The sequence below is a fragment of the Electrona antarctica genome (assembly GCF_951216825.1).
Source record: "Electrona antarctica genome assembly, chromosome: 21".
Lineage (NCBI taxonomy): Eukaryota > Metazoa > Chordata > Actinopteri > Myctophiformes > Myctophidae > Electrona > Electrona antarctica.
Genome location: NC_136802.1, coordinates 22041597 through 22061968, shown reverse-complemented (window position 1 = coordinate 22061968; position 20372 = coordinate 22041597). Strand labels below are relative to the sequence as shown.

General features: G+C 44.2%; 1 protein-coding gene across 2 annotated transcripts in view; it reads right to left on the bottom strand.

Annotated features, from left to right (window-relative positions):
* arhgef40 (Rho guanine nucleotide exchange factor (GEF) 40) overlaps nt 1-20372 on the bottom strand; it is an 84728-nt gene that overhangs the window by 10447 nt on the left and 53909 nt on the right. The window contains exons 17-25 of one of the 2 annotated variants that reach the window (XM_079490408.1): nt 18876-19196; nt 17427-17694; nt 16143-16539; nt 11507-11756; nt 11163-11252; nt 7578-7784; nt 4585-4773; nt 3282-3462; nt 2513-2623 (exon numbers count right to left, since the gene is read on the bottom strand). In XM_079490408.1, the coding sequence (XP_079346534.1) occupies nt 2513-2623; nt 3282-3462; nt 4585-4773; nt 7578-7784; nt 11163-11252; nt 11507-11756; nt 16143-16539; nt 17427-17694; nt 18876-19196 (2014 nt within the window). Of the gene's footprint in view, nt 1-2512; nt 2624-3281; nt 3463-4584; nt 4774-7577; nt 7785-11162; nt 11253-11506; nt 11757-16142; nt 16547-17426; nt 17695-18875; nt 19197-20372 lie in introns of both variants that reach the window. The other variant, XM_079490407.1, reaches the window with a different exon arrangement.

Genomic DNA, 20372 nt, shown 5'->3' with positions numbered 1-20372 from the left:
GACATACAAATCAGGCTTCATGGGTGTAACTACTGTACATGTGCATGCAGAGTGTCTTCTTCTTCTTCTTCTTTACAGAGTTGGAGGGAACGGTTACGATGCTGCGTTCAAACAATTTGAACTACTTTTGAATTTGAATCAGTTATGGACAAGTGAAGTTTCCACCCCGACAGAGACGATATTCAAAATTGGGAGAAATATTCAAGCCAAGATATGAATAAAAAAAATCACGATATGTGGAAAGATATTCAGGGATTTACTTTCTGGGCCTACTGGCAGCGTGCACATCGCTCCAGTCGTTTGTGAGATTTAGAATAGACACAGACAGTCACGAATGCACGCACACACACACACACACACACACACACGCATACACACACACGCACAAACCATCTCCTAGAGCAGTGATTCCCAAACCTTTTCATGTAAAGGACCCCCAAATTTACGCTAATTAGCCCACGGACCCTCATTTGAAAATATATGCCAGGGACCCCCATAAGAGAAGATTATTACGGCTCTCTAGCAGTGATTCTCAACCCGTTTAATTTCAAGGACCCCCAGTTTGACATGCCTATTAGTCTACAGACCCCCATTTAATAGCAATTCTATGTGTACAAATGGAACCAAATGGACCCGTTAACACTCTCAGAGTTACAGACCCATAAGGGTCCATTTGGTTACAAACTGTAATTTAGCTAGGGACCCCCTGGAACTGCCTCAAGGACCCCTAGGGGTCCCCGGACCCCACTTTGGGAACCACTGTCTTAGATCATTGGTTTTCAACCTTTTTCATATTATCAAGGTCTATTATTTAATATTTATTCGACATTTGAGCCACGGACCACCATTTGATGACATTTAGCCTCTCAGACCCAAAACGAAAGAATATTTTGTTGTCGTTGGATAAGATTTTGTGCGCAATTCCATGCTGTGTTGATGTTGGTACCATTAGGAGAGACAACAGGCAAACGTTCAAAATAAAGATTCTTCTACATTCTCTAATTGTGTAGACTTCTTGTAAATTAAGCAATGCAGATGTTTAACAATAATGTAACTTAATTTTACGCTCTCAAGAGTTAAAGATCTATAAGGGTCCATTTGGTTACCAACTCTCCATCATTTAGCTGGGGACCACCTGGAACCCCCCCTAAGGACCTCTGGTGGTCCCCGGGCCACTGGTTGAAAACCACTGTCCTAGACCCCCCCCCCGGCCAGTACATAAAAACCATCCAAACCAATTAATCAGAGTGACAACTCTGTCTCTATTCTCTGAATTGCAGGCCCAGATATGTTCTCTATAAGTCGTTTTCCTCAAACCAAACGGCAGTCTATAAATCCATCAGTGGGATTAGGGATGGATGGGCATGTGTGCATTTATTTTTAAAGGTGTACTCGTGGGAGTCATATCGGTTAACGTGGTTAAGTGTAGTGTGACATCCTTTATACAAATGGACACTGCAGTGCCTATCAAAAGACTTGGACACAGCAACGGTATCATATTGTATACTGAATGTAGAAACGGTATCATATTGTATACTGAATGTAGCACAGCGCACAATCGTTGCTTGAGCACAGCAAAGTCAACCATTTCATTACAGACAGAGGCTATAAGACGAACAGCATATAAATCAAGTTAAACCATAATCTATCTTTCTTGATATAATATTTTCCACTGCCTTATGGTTGCCTGCCTAGTTGTTCTTTATCAACTTTCAGAGCAAATACTTTTCATTATAAATTTAATTTATAAAGATGAAACTTACCTGGGGATTGTATGTAGAATACAAAGCCCCGTTTCCCGTCTTAAGATGTCATTGTTTTGGGTTTTGTGCCGGCCAGCAACACTGCATATTTTATAGGCTTTATTGGATGAATTCCACAGGGCCACGCACTCTGAACTGCACGGTTGTTTTCTGTTGTTCCACCGTGCGTGTTACAATATTAGAATATACGTTAAGCACTTGCAGCAGAACTAATTCATGTTTTAAATCCAGTCTGAGAACTTCCGGCAGTCTCTTTGAAAAACAGAAGGAGCATGTTGAGTTACATTTATATTGTTTGTGTGACCTATGGTCATGATGTATAAGGTCATGACCGAAAGAATAAGATACAAGCGGCCAAAATGAGTTTTCTCAGACGGGTGGCTGACCTCTCCCTTAGAGATAGGGTGATAACTTCAGTCATCCGCAAGAGACTTGGAATAGAACAGCTGCTCATTCACTTAGAAAGGAGCCAGCTTAGGTGGGTCGGGCATCAGATGCCTCCCGAGCGTCTCCCTAGGGAGACGTTCCACTGGGAGGAGAGACCCCCTGACAGACCAAGGACCAGATGGAGGGATGATATCTCCACACTGGCCTTGGAACGCCTCAGGATTCCTCAGGATGCGGTTGAAGATGGATGGGAGGGATGGTTACTTAGTCCTAAATAGATAGTGATTTTGTTTCTGTGTACATGTTTTAAACTCCTCATCCCTAGTGGACATAAATGTGGTTGTAGGTTTCTAAGACTCTACCTCGGTCGTTGAGGCAGTAGATGGAGTCCAGCTCTGAGACCGGGGCTCCCGTCACGTCCAGCAGCAGTTTACTGGACACTCCCATACACAGAGACTCCTTCAGACACAGCTCTGGAAAGGACAGGTCACATTTAAAGCCTATTTAAAATAGTCTCCCAATGAATTTAAGGTCTAAAATGTAAACATCCAAAGCTCTCAATCTGTAATGTGATACACATAAATAATTATTTTTTAATAATGGATGAAATGGATTTGTTTGTGTGGAGTTTGCATGTTCTCCCCGTGCCCCCTAGGGTAGGTACCCTCACAAAAAACATGCAGTAATCCTGGTCTCTATACTGCCTCCCCCTGGTGGCCAGCAGGGGCGCCTGATGGAGGGGAAAGGAACTGCTTGGAATAACGTGTTCCTCACGCTACGTCAGGTGAAAAGAAGCGGCTTGGACTCCGCGTGCATTGAAGGAAGCATGAGGTCAGTCCGTTGCTCTCCATAAGGTTGGCAGAGGGAGTGTATCGCCCAGGATTACACTAGAGTCTAGACGAGCAGTTGAGACGAATAACAGTTGAAGTCCACACTAATTATCCATAATGTAGAAATTATGGATAAGGGGTCAGGACAGCTAGGCCTTTTCAGGGGGGGGGGGGGGGGGGGTGAGAATAAATAATGGACCGTTTCGTCTCAACTGCTCAGGGATAAAGAAATAGTTGCATATGGGATAAAAATGATAAAAAAGAAAATAAATGGATTGGTTTGATGCAGTGTTCCACCTACCGGTGTTGTTGATGGCGTGCGTCCAGAGCAGCTGGGCGATGTCGTGCGTCCAGGCCTCCCGGTCCTCCGGCTTGTGGGTCTGGATGGTGAGAAAGTCTTTGGTGCGGGAAACCTGTCTCACCCACAGCTCGAACCTCAGGCCATCATCACCCACGCTCTGGGTGAGACCCATCTCCCCCGACTGACCACAGAGCAGGGTGGAGAGAGAGAGAGAGAGAGAGGGGGGGGGGGGAAAGTGAGAGAGAGGGAGGGAGAAGACACCGTTGGAGCAGTGTGTGTGTGTATTGGACCCAATTTACAATAAGCCTGTAAGGTTGTCGAGGCTAGGGCAAGTGCTACGGCAAGTGCTATGGGCTAAGATTGAGTCTGAAGAGGTGGGTTTTTCAGACTACGAATGCTGTTTGTAAAATAGTGTTGTTCTTTGTATGTGAAAGAAAGAGAGATACTGAGTCAAAGAAAAAAATGGAAAGAGAGACAGAGAGAAAATAGAAAAGAATGTTTTTTTGTGTGCACGAACGAGGTTTGTGTTACGTACCTTGATACTGTGCCCGTGTGTGTGTGTGTGTGTGTGTGTGTGTGTGTGTGTGTGTGTTGTGTATTGTACATTGATACTGTGCTGATGTGTGTGTGTGTGTGTGTGTGTGTGTGCATGTGTGTGAAAAGAGAGACAGAGAGAATATAATAGATAAGAATGTTTTTATGCATGAAAGAGGTGTCTGTTACGTACCTTTATACTGAATGAATACTTTATACTTAATATAGCCTGCACCTTTGACCATAGCCTAGACAACGCCTTTATGACCACGGTCATTAAATACCAACCACTTCTACATACCATCTAAGAGCCGGGCTATAGGTGCAGACTATTTGGTTGCCAATGCCTATGACATATAACCTTACCCACAGACTGGTTGTTAGAGGGTTCAAACAATTTGGGACGCCCAAAAAGGAGGCTGTCTATAATTGGCAGCCACCACATATGGCGTAGACGCTGTTACTTAAACCCATAGCACTGAGTGACATGCTTATTGCATCATGAAGACACAGTCTTGTGAATGTAACCGTAACTGAAACCTTTAATGTGTGTGTCCTTGTGTGCTCTCCTTTATGTGGACATGAATAAATGTGTCTGTACTGGCGTTAGTGTACGTGTGTGTGCTTGTACGTCTATGTGCATGTAACTACTACAGTATGCATGTATATGTGTATGTGTGTGTGTGTGTGTGTGTGTGTGTGTGTGTGTGTGTGTGTGTGTGTGTGTGTGTGTGTGTGTGTGGGTGTGTGTGTGTGTGAGTGTGCACACCTTGATGCTGTGTTTATAGGTGTATGCGGTGCGTCCCGGCGCGGGGGTCTTCTGTTTGGTGAAGATGATGATGTGCTGGTACAGGAAGACGCTTCGGAGCCCCGCCCTCTTCCTCCTGGCTCCGCCCCCTCCTCCGCACACCACCAGCTCGCCGTGGCGCACCAGTTCGCCACGCTCCGCCACCGGCACCTGAGGGTTGAGAGAACACGCACGCACACACACGTAAAGGTATTGCAAAAGAATGCATGAAATAAATCAATTACTCGCACGCACATGAACTGAAAAAAGCCTGTTCTGTACATACAATATGCAAATATACCTGCTGTGTACACACACACACACACACGCACACACACACACACACACACGCATACACAGGCACACACACACACGGCCCCCTCAGTGGTTTAATAAGAGGGTTTTGGAGCCTGGTATACTGTAAGTATCTCAGTGGGAGTGTTTACGCTGCTATATAATCTCCTCTCTCCCTCTCAGAGCTGGTCGAGAGCTGTGTGTGTACGCTCACACACACACACACACACACACACACACACACACACACACACACACACACACACACACACACACACGCACGCACACGCACACGCACACGCACACGCACACACACCGAGTGAGACAGACAGAAAGAGACAGAGAGAGAGAGAGAGAGAGAGAGAGACAGAGAGATAGAGAGAGAGAGACAGAGAGATAGAGAGAGAGAGTGTAACTGTAATAGATACAGCTGTGTCATAGATAGTAGAGCAACATGAGGCGAGTGTGGTTACAAGGCTGACTCCAGTGTTAATGTGTAATGTATTGTACTGGTTTTGGCCTTTTTACTGATATTAATGTGGAGAGAGTCAAGACAGGACGGACAGCACGACGAGGAGAGTAGGGGGAGTGACAGTCAGTGACAAACTCAGGAGTTGAACCAGAGACCTCAGAGCCTACAGTAAGGTACTGTACCTGCAGACACTCTCAATCCAGAGCCACTTACAGTAAGCAAGGTATACACACATGGCAATACATCAGATGTAACTCTCTCCCATTAGATGGGGGTCTGCATGGAAAAACACAGCAGTGGGGGGGCGGGGGTCTTCCTATCAATACTGCCCCTCTCTCTCTCTCTCTCTCTCTCTCTCTCTCTCTCTCTCTCTCCCCTCTCTCTCTCTCTCTCTCCCCTCTCTCTCCCTCTCTCTCTCTCTCTCTCTCTCTCTCTCTCTCTCTCTCTCTCTCTCTAGGCCTATTCATACTCCAGTTTTAGGTGATAAGGTGACCACCGGAAACTAGGGCATTAAGCAACTAGTCGACTAGTTTACTAGTCGACTTGTAAATCCACTAGTCGACCTTGTTGGTACTAGTTGACTAGTTGATAAGAAAAAATATATATATATATATATTTTTCCTGATTTTGTAGGCCTCAAGATCAGGTAGATTATAGTTATAGTCACCATGTACACAGTTTTTCAATGTACAAATATTTATTTAAAAAAAAAAAAAAAAAAAAAATGTTTTTATTTTTTACATAATAGGTAGTTAAACAACTAGTCGACTAGTAAACTAGGCAACTAGTCAACTAGTAAAAATGACTAGAAGTGAATGCCCTTACAACATGAAGTCACGCCGCGTTGGTAAGCAACTCACCGCTCACCCAAACACATCTCTCTGTTTTACTAACCAAATCACCTGAATAGGCCTTTCCTCTTCCCTATACCACCTTCTCTTCTCTCTACAGGGTGTGTAGGATGGGTGACAAATTCCAAATGTACTTTGTCAATGAATTTAGCTTTCTCTCTCCATTCTGTCATAAACTATAGTAAAACCGAACCAAAACAGGGCGGCGGTGACTCAGGGGGTAGAGTGGCTGGATGGTAACTGCAAGGTTGCCAGTTCGAACCCGGGTTCCTTGCACACCCCGAGTGTCCTTGCACTATATATTTCTAAAACTATGAAACATTTCAAAGATTTATTTTCAGGCAAACATGTCCACTGTAAGATGAACCTAAATAGGTTTGAATGGGGTTTCTAGGTGTAAGTATGTAGGACAAGTAGCATGCCAAAGTTTGTGTAATTGCCATTGAGAATGCATTGGGCGTTTAAGTTAAATAACTCCGAAACTACAAATCATTTCAAAGTAAAAAGTTCCAGCATGTGTCTCCACAGTAAGCTGAATTATAAAATGTGTGAATAGAGTTTCTAGGTGAAAGTAATGTTTTGACGTGCCAATATCTGCCATTGAGCCCCATTGTGAATTTCTCAAATTTGAAAGCACTATATTTCTAAAACTATGAAACATTTCAAAGATTTCTTTTCAGGCAAACATGTCCACCGTAAGATGAACCCAAATAGGTTTGAATGGGGTTTTTAGGTGTAAGTATGTAGTACTAGTAGCATGGAAATGTTTGTGCTATTGCCATTGAGAATGCATTGGGCGTTTAAGTTAAATACGGGGGGGACATATTTTGACAGCAGAAACTGCCTGTCATAATTTCTCCCTATTCCAAAGCCCCCCCCCAGGTACATTATATATTTAAACTATTTTCAGCAATGGTACACTTATTTTTTCAGTGGGTAGATCTTGTTGAGCTGGTCATTTTGAAAGTAGATCTCACGTCATAAATGTGTGGGCACCCCTGCTCTACAGTATCTCTCTCTACTTGATGAATTGAATACACAGCACCACAATGGAAACAAGCCCTCAGGACCTTTTGTGTTATCCTTTTTAGCATTATTGTATAATTAAAATATAATTAATGTATCTCTCTCACTTTCTCTTCCTCCCTCTAACTTTCTCTTCTCTCTCTCACACACCATCCCTTCTTTTCTTCTTTCCCTCCACCAACCCTTCCTCCCTCCTTCCGTTCCTCGTTCGGTATGTAGCGAACAAATGGGTCGGCGCGACATCATTCGCAACGCGCATGCAGCTCTCGCAAAACCCGCTTCAGGCGGTATCCCCGTCCCTCGGCCCGTTGGCAAATAAATGTTCTTCTCACCGGACAGCCGACGATGAGGTCGCTGGCCCTGAGGTCGTTTCCGTGGCGCTGGGCGTGTCTGAGGATGGACAGGGCGGAGTCGGAGGCGGGGTTCAGCCCTCCCAGCTCCTCCAGAGCCTCGCAGTACTGATCCAGCCTCTGGGTGGGCGCCTGGAGGCACTGGGGGAAGGACAGGGGGGAGAGGGGCGACGCCAGCGGGAGCTTGGTCTGCAGGGGTGGAAAGGTATAGGATGGAGATCAGTGGTGGAAAGCAACCAAGTACATTTACTCACTTATTACTTAGTACTTATTAAGTAGAACTCTTCTGTGCCTTTACTTTACTGGAGTATTTCCAATTTTCAGTACTTTTACTTATACTTATACTTTTATATTATTACAAAACATACAAAACCACTACAGCCCTATACTGAATATATTATGGCTATTTTCAAAAGATTCTTTTACACATTAGACTACTTTTATTTTTGGTACTTTAAGTATATTTTGATGCCGATACTAAGAAAAAAAATAAGAATCCTTCAAGAGTCTTGACAAGAAGATTGCCATTATCATCATAATCATCATCATCTTCTTCTTCATCACTATATTCAGAGTCATTATCATCATCATTAGGCTAAAGGGCATCTCCGTAATTATCGCCATGGCAATAATCATGATCTTCCCCACCATCACCATGATCTCACAAAATGTGACGTTTGCTAATAGTGCCTCCCTGTGGACAATTGCGGCTATGCCTCCCTAAAGCCTATTCTTTTATACCAAGCCACTGACAGCTCATAGTTCTGTATGATAGCCTATTGCAGTGGTTTTCAACCTTTTTCATATCAAGGCCCATTATTTATTCGGCATTTAAGCTGCGGGCGGTCCGCGGCTTGATGACATTTTGCCTCACAGACACAAAAATAAAGAATATTTTGTTGTCGTTGGATAAGATTTTGTGGTATCAATTATTCTTTAGCCTAATTGTGTAGATTTCTTGTAAGTTAAGTAATGCAGATGTTTAACAATAATATAACTTTTCAGAGCGTACGCTCTCAAGAGTTAACCCATTCTGGGCGGGAACCCCTTTTGGTGTTTTAACTAAGCATTATGTTATACTTTAGCTAATGAAAAATAGCAGATCTACAAGCTCATAGCGCGCCACCGAGTGGCGCGCTACGAGCTTGTAGGTCTGCTATTTTTGAAAAATCGTGAAAATGCGGCACAAATCTTTGAATATAAATATATTTTTTTAATTTCGACATCAGGCCTAAATGGGTTAAAGATCTAATAAGGGTCCATGTGGTTACCAACTCTCCATCCTTTAGCTGGGGACCACCTGGAACCCCTTCAAGGACGACTGGTGGTCCCTGGACCACTGGTTGAAAACCACTGTCCTATTGGACGCGTGAGCCATGGCTTACTGGCTAACACAGTAAAAAATAAATGAGTAATAAATAGGTTTAACCATTATGGCAGACCTGGGGTGAATACAGGTTAACACCATGGAATACTGGAATAGAAAACCCAGCAGTGGTTTAGGGACTTACAGTCCACCAGGAGGACTAGACGTAAGAAGAGCCAATGCTTTAGGGGGTACTTGTACGGAATCTCAATATAGCTTCAGAGGTCTTAGCTGCTCTGATCTCCATTCATTGTCCCATTAACCCATTTTGACCTGAGATCAGATTCTATAAATGTCTTCTACATCCTGACAGTTTTCTGAAAAAGCCATGTTTCTATGTCAGTCGTTCTTCGATTTTTCAAAAATAGCAGACCTACAAGCTCGTAGCGCGCCACTCGGTGGCGCGCTATGAGCTTGTAGATCTGCTATTTTTCAATAGCTAAAGCATAACGTAATGCTAACACCAAAAGGGGTTCCTGCCCAAAATGGGTTAATAATCTTAGTATCAAACGATGCCGTTGGATGTATTCTCCGGAGGTAATTGTATCTCACGAGCTATAATTAGTTTCATTATAATCCCTTTTTAATTAGCCGGTACTAGTATGCATTGTGGAATTTAATTAGCTGCACTGTATACAATGAGTTTTCTTAAGTGACCGACGCTGTGTGTGTGTGTATATATACACCGTACAGTAGAATGAAGAAACATCTTTGTAATTGGGCTTGTGATGCCTTTGAAAAGAGGCGTTGGTTGTTAGATGAGGCACACTGTCTTTCATTTTCTTGTTCAATTCAATATTATCATTGCATCAGAATGTACTAAACACTAAGGAAGGATTTATGTATTTATGTTCATTCATTTATTTAAAGCTGTAGTCCAGGAGTAGTTCACCCCAAACCCCCCTTATCTTCTATCAATTACATACACACTCCATGAAGCCTTGAATTCACAGGATTTGTTTTTGTTGCATTCCAGAGCCAAATGTTGACTCTTTGAGTCATTCTCTCTTTGAGACATACAGTAAATGCATACAGTCTTCATGGGGTGTGTAATTGATAGAAAATAAGTCATTTTTTTGGGTGAACCATTCAAGTGCATATGAGCTTCAGGCAGTACTACATGTACAACCAGTAGGTGTCCTACCAGACACTGTCCAGTGTCTAAATAAATTCCTCAGTGGAAGAGCAGGGAGAACAACCTCCAACCACTTCAGAAGAGCTAGTTATAATGTAACACAACCACCCGCTGACTATACGCACCTTGAATAATAATGTTGCACCTTGAATAACGCCCTGCAGCTGCTATGCTCACGCACCATATATAGCTGCTATGTGTACATTTATTTGTGGATCTGAAACCCTTTACTTGTACTTTTTGTGTTAAAACTAAGCGCTTAAACTTTCTTCTTTCCTGCCTTTCCTACCTTAGTTTTGATTCTGAAAACCAAAACTAAAGACCCACCTTTTTGCAGTTTGAGGTTATTGTATGTTGTTGTTTGTTGTTCTTTTGTTTCTATTTTGTTTTGTTTTTCATTGCGTTATATGCCTTTATTATTGTTTTGTGAATAGGTCTATCTTGTGTTACTCTTGTCTTTTGGAAAGCACTTTGGGTCAACCGCTGTTGCTTTTAAATGTGCTATACATTTGACTTTTGACTTGACACAACACTGGTTCTCAGGGGTTCCTTGAAAATAAATAAAAGTTTGAGAACCACTGTCCTAGTGGAATGATGTACCACACATCAGTGGTTCCCAAAGTGGGGTCCAGGGAGTTGAGGGAGGGAGAGGGGTTCCCCAGCTATGATGGATAGTTAGGAACCAAATGGACCCTTATGGGTCTGTAACTCAGAGAGTGTACAAATACAGTTGTACACTCTCAGAGTTAAATTAACATTGATTTTACAATATAAATTGGGGGTCCCAGAGATATAAATGACATTAAATGGCGGTCCGTAGACTAATGCATGTCAAACTAGGGGTCCTTGAAATGAAACTGGTTTGAGAACCACTGCCATACATACTAGTGTATCAGTGTCTTACAGTACATATTCGGAGGAAAACCTGTAGACTGACACTCAGAAATTGGGTCTTATGATGAATATGAACATTATAATGTTATGTAAAAAATAAATAAATAAATTGCCATGGACGAGGGCAAGTCTTGCCACGGACAAATAACGTACGGACACATTGTTTTCTCACCTTGAAGTATTCAGCAGCCTGAGTCACCAGCGGAGAGTCCAGTTCTGGTTTGGTCCTGATATAGTGGGGATACTGAAGAAACTGCTCCCTCTGTGTGTGTGTGTGTGTGTGTGTGTGTGTGGAAAGAGTTTGGAAGATAGTGTGTGAGAAGTATAAAAAAGAGAAAAAGAGAAGAAAATAAAAGGACATGGGCAATTAAGTTGTTAAATCTGTGACAATACAATTATAATACAATAGCTTCAATAATAATAGGACTAACAAAGCCATTATAGAATCACTAATCTAATTACCCCCCACCCCCCACGCACACGTGCGCACGCACACGCACAACTTAACTGACTCACATATTTGCTGAAGCAGTCCTGTTGCAGCAGGCTCTGCAGGAGAGCGCCCTCCATGGCGGGGAGGAGGTACTGGGCGTGGAAGCTGCCGAGGCCGGCCCAGTTGGGGAACAGGGCGTCGGCCTTTCCCCTGAGGGCGGCCGGGGTGTCCGGGAGCTCCAGCAAGGGCAGGTAGGTCTCCTCCACGCCCTTCAGGATGGCCACGTACTGGCGCTCCGAGCTCAGCATCCGGCACCACAGCAGGTATAGCTTACTGGAGGAGGAAAGAAGGATAGGATCACTTCCATTATCCCATTTAGACCTGAGACCACCTTTGGTCAAGGTTCAAGGTTCAAGGTTCAAGGTTCAAGGTTCAATTTTATTAGTGTCCCAAAAGGGCAAAAGGTTTTACAGCAGTTCATAAGGCTTGAAAATCAAACCAAACGTATTGCTGCTGGTCGCTAGCGTGCGCTGCGCCCGGCCTACTTGCATCTTCAGACTTCAAGAGTCAAGTATCCGTCATGAAGTGAGGGCCATGACCGAAAGGATAAGATCGCCTATTACAAGCGGACTAAATGAGTTTTCTCAGGCGGGTGGCCGGCCTCTCCCTTAGAGATAGGGTGAGAAGTTCAGTCACCCTATCGGGATGTAACTCGAACAGAGTCGGCTGAAGCAGACTTCGCAACGTTCTGAGCATCGACTCGCTCAACTAGCGGCTCGCTCGGCGGTGCCTCTCGTGGCTCAAGTTCGCTTTAGACGGCGCACCTTCTTAGTGTTTTTTAACTACCCGATATTTTTGGGGCTTTTTCTGCCTTTATTTGATAGTGTAAGCTGACAGCAAATGTCGTCGGGATCGGGAGTCGAACCCAAGACACGCTATTAGCAGCCTGGTGCCTGGACCAATAGGCTGGCCTGGGCCGCACCTCCGTAGTTTTAACTGTTTTTGTTTTTAGCTGAGCCGTCACTCTTTTACGTCTTGGGCTTGAGAACGGCACTTCCGCATTCCTGGTACATGGAAGTGATCGGGACAGTGTCAAATGGCACGAAGGGGACCCCCGTCACGTCAAACGTACTGTATGATGTCTGGTCACATTTGTTCCATGAGGGTCACTATGTTACTATTGAGGAGTGAGAATTTGTTGTACTATTCAAAGTGCAATTCATCTTCTGATGTTGAATTTGGGGGCAGTTATATGAGAGTTCCGGTGGTTTGATGGAAGAAACTGTTGCCTGCTGGTTGCCCGGATGCTCTCGGAAGAGGAGAGGGAGTTGGGAGGAGAGATCAAGAGGGGTTGAAATGGGGGCCAAATGGCCAAAGGGAGGAGAGGGGGTTGTCTGTGTGTGTGTGTGTGTGTGGGGGGGGGGGGCTCAGAGATGAGAGACAACGGATGTGAGGGGACGACTAAAGGAAGAGCAGGAGCGATGAAACATTTGACACAGAGAGAGGTTCAGAATGGGGAGACGAGTGAAGTGCGGAGGCAGCATGAATGAGACATGGGGATGAAAGCAATGATGAAAGAAAGAGAGGTGCAATTCGTATTGGCAGTGCAGCGGTTAATTTAATTAGTTTATTATAAAAAAAACTAAAGTAGTAAGAAAGCATCTTTCTGTATTCCTTTTACTGTAGATATATACAGTTGGAGGCCATCGATATTGTCCTTTTCTTTTTGCTGAGGTTTGCGTGATCTGCGCAAAAGGACAGTTAACCCATTTTGGGCGGGAACCCCTTTTGGTGTTTGTAGGTCTGCTATTTTTGAAAAATCGTGAAAATATTTATTTCAGAAAACTGGAGGATTTAGAAGGATTTTTTAAAATGGTGAGGTCAGGCCTAAATGGGTCAAATAATAAGGGACAATATCGGTGGCACCCAACTGTATGGTCTCCGTAGGGTGGAAACCTCATATGTCCTGGAAACTGTTACTTTTCAGGATTCAAATGTAGGATTCAAAATAGCAAAATAAGCAGATCGACAAGCTCAGTGTAGATCTGCTCATTTTGATACCTTTGTGTGACATCAAGTAGGGCATTACTTTACGAAAAAAGACAAAAAAGGAAAAGCATCGAGATAGGAGGTTTCTGCCCGACAGCAACAATATATATTAGGGGTGCACCGATGTGGAAATTCTTGGCCGATACCGATGTTTGTATATATTTATGCCTATATATTTTTTTTTTGTTCATTCACCCTTTTGTGCCAGGACAATAATTAACAGTTCTACTGCGTAACCCGCGTTCCTCGCTATTTAATCCAATATTCTACGCTGCCGAGATTGTTTTATTACCTTTAGAGCATACGCTGAAGTATTTGCAGCTTTCAACCACGAACATCCGGCGGTTTGTTATGATCAGAAGCACCAGCGGCCATGACAATGCGAAACGAAACCACAGTGCACGTCATCATAACGCGACGGCCTCGCCACCAGGTCCGGGACAAATCCGTTGTTTCTTTTTAATTATTTTAAAACGGTGAATTAAACGCACTAAACAAATAGCGGGTTTAGCGGGTTACGCGCGGTGGAACCCTGGATTAAACAATTTAAAGCCCTGAAAGTGTTAAATAAATAAGTGCATATGGTGTGATATGAAATTAAAAGTTTAAAGAAATAAACACTGAATCAGTGTCTATTTAGATGTCTCTGCCTGCACGCAGTGCACGGCTCTCTACTTTTTTCTCTCCCTCCCTCTCTCTCGGAGGCAAGTTTCATGCATGCAATGAATCCAAGTAACTGCCCGTGAGGTATACGGAAGTGCATTTTAGATAATGCTGTAGGACTATTTGTGGCAGTGATGCGTCACATGACTTGACTTATCCTATGGTATATAAACCGTGCTGCAGCTATGCTGTTAGAATGAGATGCGGACCTCTCCGCTGGCACAATCAATCAAATATAATATAGATTCATTTGAAACCAGTTACATCGATGTGCCCTTACCCATACACGTGTAGCCTATAATGTGTTAGCCTATGTTTCCCCCTCTATATAAAACATGACAATATAACTGCGGTGAGGAGGAATATCACTGCACTCAGACTCAGTGCACTGAGCGACACGCAACCGCTCTATACATCTCCGTACAAGGGTGTATTACCGGATTTGCCTGCAGAGCAGACCATCGGCCATTACCATCGGTGAAAGTCGAGTGTTTTACCGATGCGCCGGTGTTCGCAGTTAACAAGGCGTTAACAAGGCGAATACCAGCCCCTACCGATTGTCCGCCGATACATCGGTGCACCCTTAATATATATATATATATATATATATTTTCACTGTTTTTTAGAAGGCACTTGTTGAATCGGCCTCAGGTCTTAATGGGTTAAAGACAATTCTCGTTCACCTCTCGCTTCTCCATTATTAGATCAATCGAGAAAAAGAAAAAAGAAAAAAAAAGTAACCGAAAGAAGAAAATAATGTAAAGTTGTGGGCAGCTCTAGAGCGGGAAAAGAGGACGTGAACCGGAGCAGTAGAGGAGATGGTGGATCATAATGACAGACAGATGTATCTGAGGTCACATAGTGTCTGACAGAATGAGTCTGAAATGGACTTAAAACGATACCAATCACACGTCTCTTTCATCTCCGTCTGCTCGGCCCCCTGATTTCATTTATACCGTGTGGTATCGGTCTTTATCTCGGGGCTGACTGCCAACTCCCAATGTGTTTCTCTCTCTCTCTCTCTCTCACTAAGCACAGTCACGCACACGCGCACACGCACACGCACACGCACACACACACACACACACACACACACACACACACACACACACACACACACACACAGAGAGAGAAAGAGAGAGAGAGAAGGGACAGGCAGGAAATGGAGAGAGATTCAAGGGAAAGATGTGTGGTGCAGTTTTGTGAATGAAGCCGTGTTCTACAGATGGTATTCATGTCCTAAGGGTGGTGGTGGTGACGCTCTACATTACATTCATTCACCAAACGGAAATAGTGATCGTGATAGTGATAAATATGTCATCTAGAAAAAGTGCTTTAGTTTAAAATAAAAATCACACTCGTGTGAAGTGAGGGGCACTCTTATCATCATACATCATTAGACATCATCATACATCACATTCCGTGCTCAGCCAATCAAATCATCACAAATGTCATTCCGGCCAATTACTTTTGGCGTCTTCACTTTTATCTTCAATATGTACTTTGCTCAGCCAATCAAATCATCGCTATGGGGTGATCAGCCAATCATCAGCCACTGTTTGTGTTCACACAGACCCACAAAGTTGGGCATAGGAGGGGCTAGCGCCCCTCAACAATGCTGCTTATTACATTGCATGCATGTATGCGTAAATCTTCAACTACGACCCAACTTTAATGTCTAATTTGAGGTTTCATTTTCTCGCGAGGCACATAACCACTTTTATGGTTGTCCAAAATAGCAGAATTAGCCGATCTACAAGCCTGCTACAACAACATGCCCAAAAAGGGACAACAGGGTTAACCCATTCAAACCGGGAAAGCATCTGTGTCATTTTAGATTTGAACTAAAACGCATTATTTTATACGTTGGCTATTAAAAAATAGCCGATGCAAGCTCATAGTGCCGCACTATGAACGTGTAGATCTCCTATTTATAAATCGTGAACATTTCACGCACACACACACATGCAGTGCACGCACACACTCACACACACACCTCACCCTTACCTCTGCCCAGTGGTAGCCCCTCTCTCTCCACCCGTCTCGCGGTCCCCGCGGCCCATCAGCACGTGCTGGCGCGGGGAGTTGGTGTGGTCCACCACCTCCTTGCTGCTGACCTCCACGCCTCGGATCAACACTCCAACCCCTCCTCCTGCAACGCCTGCCCCCCACCCGGGCACGGCCGCGGCCAGGCTGGCCGTAACGACCGGGTCGGCCATCGCCCGGCGGCCCAGCCAGGACAGGGGGGAGTTGCGGCTGCCGGCAGCGCCCGCTGCCGGAGCCTCCGTGGTGGCGGATCTGGGGGTGACGGCGCTGTTTCCCCGACGGGGGGCCAGCAGAGCCTGGAGGTCGAAGCTGGGATGACGCTTCCGGGGGGGCTTGCTGTGCGGCAGGGGGGCCTCGACTGTCGACTGGATGGATGATGAAAACGGGGCCAGTGTTAATTCCGACAGATTTTTTTTTGTATGTAGTGTCAGTCATAGTCTTTTGAATGAATTTTCTTTTTAGTTTTAGTGTAGTCACCTGAAATGTTTTAGTTTTCGTCTAGTTATAGTCGACTGAATATCATAAGACTTTATTTGACTAAATCTCAATTTCATGTTCTCGACGAAAACGAATTTTGGCGGGCCTTGATGGCGTCGTGATTCCTGATTTTACACTTGGTTGCACGCTGAAAATAGCAGATCTACAAGCTCACAACGCATCACGCGCTCACAGCGCAACATGTAGATATGCAATTTTCAGAGGACAGCACGGGCACGCATCTAAGTATAACTGAGGCTTAAACCAGCCTGGACATGCGGGCAGTGGTGTACAGTAACTAAGTACATTGACTTAAGTAGGCCTACTGTACTGTTTTGTAATTTTGAGGTATTTGAATTTCCAATACTTTTACTTCTACTCCACTACATCTCAGAGGCAAATATTGTACTTTGACTCCACTACATTTATTTGATCTACAACACAACATGTTACATTAGTGTAACATTTACGGGTCCATTTGGTTTCATTTTATGCTCTCAAGAGTTAAATTACTGTTAAACATCTGCATTAGTTGATGTCCAAGAAGTCTACACAATTAGAATAAATGTTTTTTTATCAACGTTTGCCTGTTATCTCTCCTAATGGAATCACATCAATACAGCATGGAATTATGGACAAAATATTCTTTAGTTTTTGGTCCGAGAGGCCAAATCTCATCAAAAGGTGGTTAGTGGCTCAAATGCCGAACTATTAATGGGCCTTGATAAAAAAAAAGGTTGAAAACCACTGACGTAAACCGAAACAAACTCACGCTCTTCTTGTTCGGGTTCAGCAGATTCTGCAGGAACTTCCCTCCTCCTCCTCCAGCAACGCCCCCGTCCTTCTTGCCGCCTCCCTTCCCTTCCTCACCGATCTTCAGCGTGGAGCAGGTCTGCGGGCGGAACAGTGACGCCAGGGACCCCCAGGACTGGAGGCCGCCGTCCCCTCCGCCCGCACCCACCCCCCAGTCGCCCTCGCCTTCCGAGCCCATCAGGTCCCACAGGCTACTGGCAGAGGGCGTCACCACCGCCTTCCCCTGGTGGTGGTGGTAGAGGGTTGGATCACCGTTACAACATCTAAGTTGACAATTTATTGTCACACAAATAGTTGTGATTTGGGCATTGAACATGGAACATAATGAAAAAATAAATAAAAAATAAACGTTGCAGCCTTGTAGGCAAACGGGACAGGTCGAGTTTTAAATAGTGTACCCCTGGAGGAAAATAGGGGAGGGTTATATTATGCCTTTCTAATCTCAGTCCAAGGGAAGGTCAAAACATGTTACTTTGAGTCCAATGGAGGGTCATACAAATTTGAATTCAGAAAATAGTCAATCAATGAGACAATGATATCAACACACTGCAAAACGAGCCAGTCAAATCTCCCTCAGAGATAGAAAGAGAGTCTATTCAGCATCTCAACAATGGAGATTGACACCCCTAGGGAGGGTTCATCTTTTTTCTTTTATCACTTGGGAAAGGTCATTGATTTTCAGATGGAAGGTCATGGCATTTTATACCAGGGTACATACATTTTCTCCAGGGCTACACTTTAAAGAATTGACCTGTCCCTAATGAAAAAATGCAAATTCAGATATGATAAATAACTGAAATATACAAAGAAATTACTGACATATTTAATAATGTTATACTTTTTTTTAACCCATTAAGAACTGAGGCCGATTCTACAAATGCCTTCTAAATCAGGTGTTCTCAACATTTTTGGCTCGGGACCCCCGGAAATGCTTTGGCCATGTCTCGACGCCCCATCCCCACCCCCAATACAAATTGACCACTACAATAACCTTAATAATTGAGAAAATACATCATAAATAAATACTGAAACTCTAAATTTCCAATTTCCAGACATGCAGTTATAACAGTTTTTTTTTAACTGCATGGGGACCCCCCAAAATAATTTGGTGACCCCCCTGAGGGGTCGCGACCCAGGGGTTGGAACCCCTGTTCTAAATCAGTAGTTATCACACTTTCAAGATTTTTCTAAAATGTTTTAAAAAAGCTTGCAGCACTGTGCTGCTTTTAAAGGGTTAAAGAAAATAGCAGATCTACAAGCTTACAAACTTGCTCTTTTTGGAATAAAGCTTAGAAAATGTATGAACATTATTCAACATGGGAACTATCATGACGGTTACACTAAACTGTATTATCTCAAATAATTGCGCTAAATATGCAACTAATAATGGTGCCGGGCCTATACCTGGTGGTGACCCCCGGCGCCTGGCCCCGGGGCCCCCCCTCCCGGGCCCCCCCGCTCGGCCTGCAGCAGGCGGGGCTTGACCTGGGCCACGGTGCGCTGGTAGCGCTCCACCGTCTGCGTCCAGAGCTCCAGCAGAGCGCCGCCGCCCAGCTCCATGGCCAGGGAGCGGGCGTCCTGGAAGCGCGACGGCGGGATGGGCGGGAGCGAGGCCAGAGGGGAGGGGGAGGAGGAGGACGAGCAGGAGGAAGAGGAGGTCAACGAGGAGGACAATGAGGACAATGAGGAGGTGGTGGAATGGACGGCGTCGCACCACTGAGAGGCCTGAGAGAGAGAGAGAGAGAGAGAGAGAGAGAGAGAGATATGAGATGAGGTGGTCTCTCTGCTCTTAATGTGATTGTGAAATATCAGTGCGTTTGTGTGGTAATAGTCCCTTAAGATAAGAGCAGCTGCTAAATGCCTCAATTGTAATTGCCTCTTCTGTGTGTGCGCAGGTGTAATAATAATTATGCACAAGTAGGCCTATATAAATTCTGCATTATTATTATATGGTGTATATGTGCGGTGTGTGTGTGTGTGTGTGCGTGTGCGTGTGTGCACGCATGCAGGCGTTCCTGTGTGTTTGTATACATTGTGTGTGTGTTTGTATACACATTCCGTTCTTGGAAAGAATGCTGCCACTCAGTGTAACCACGTCATCATGCATAACTTTAGCTGTTCTAATATCCACAGTAAACCACAGCCTCTTGAGGCTTATTGCTTCATTTAGAATCAGTAAGTGTTCCATTCATAATCATGATGAGATAGATCATCGGTGGCGAGGAATTTCAATAGTCAAAACCACATCTTTAGAGAACAATGGCAACTAATATGGGTGTTGAGACACAGTCACACAGACGAAGTGGTAACAGAGCGAATCCTCCTCCATTTGGAGGCCTATTGAATTAGACACATTGACAATCCCTTGATACTCTCATTCACAATGTGTTGAATGAGAACATTTCATTTACTTGTTTCTTATGAAGTGGATCTAATTTATGTATTAAAAGAAATGCGTGTGATATGATCATTTATTCATTTATTTCATATTAAATTATTTGATGTTGTAGTTTAACCTACATTGTGTGATTGTGGCTCCCCCTGCTGGTATAGACCTGCAGTGCCAGTTGCCACCTGTATCTGACCCTTTGTTAAGTCCTGCCCGTGGTTGTGCCCCTCTTCACACCCATTGGTTGCCGTTTCTTGGACAAAAATCCTCTCTCTCCACCCGCTACCATTGAAATAACGGGTTTTTCTGTTGCTTCGTATTGATATTCAGTGTATTCAATTCTCAGTTTAAACTTGGTCCTAGTATAAAGGAACCACTCAGGTGCATTACAGTGACTGGGCATAAATTATGTTTTTAAATGTTTTAGCAAATTCCACATAAACAACCATAAGGCGGAACCAGAGCGGTGCAATCAATGTCCGCTTCTGCCAAATCCGTTTGAGTTGCATACC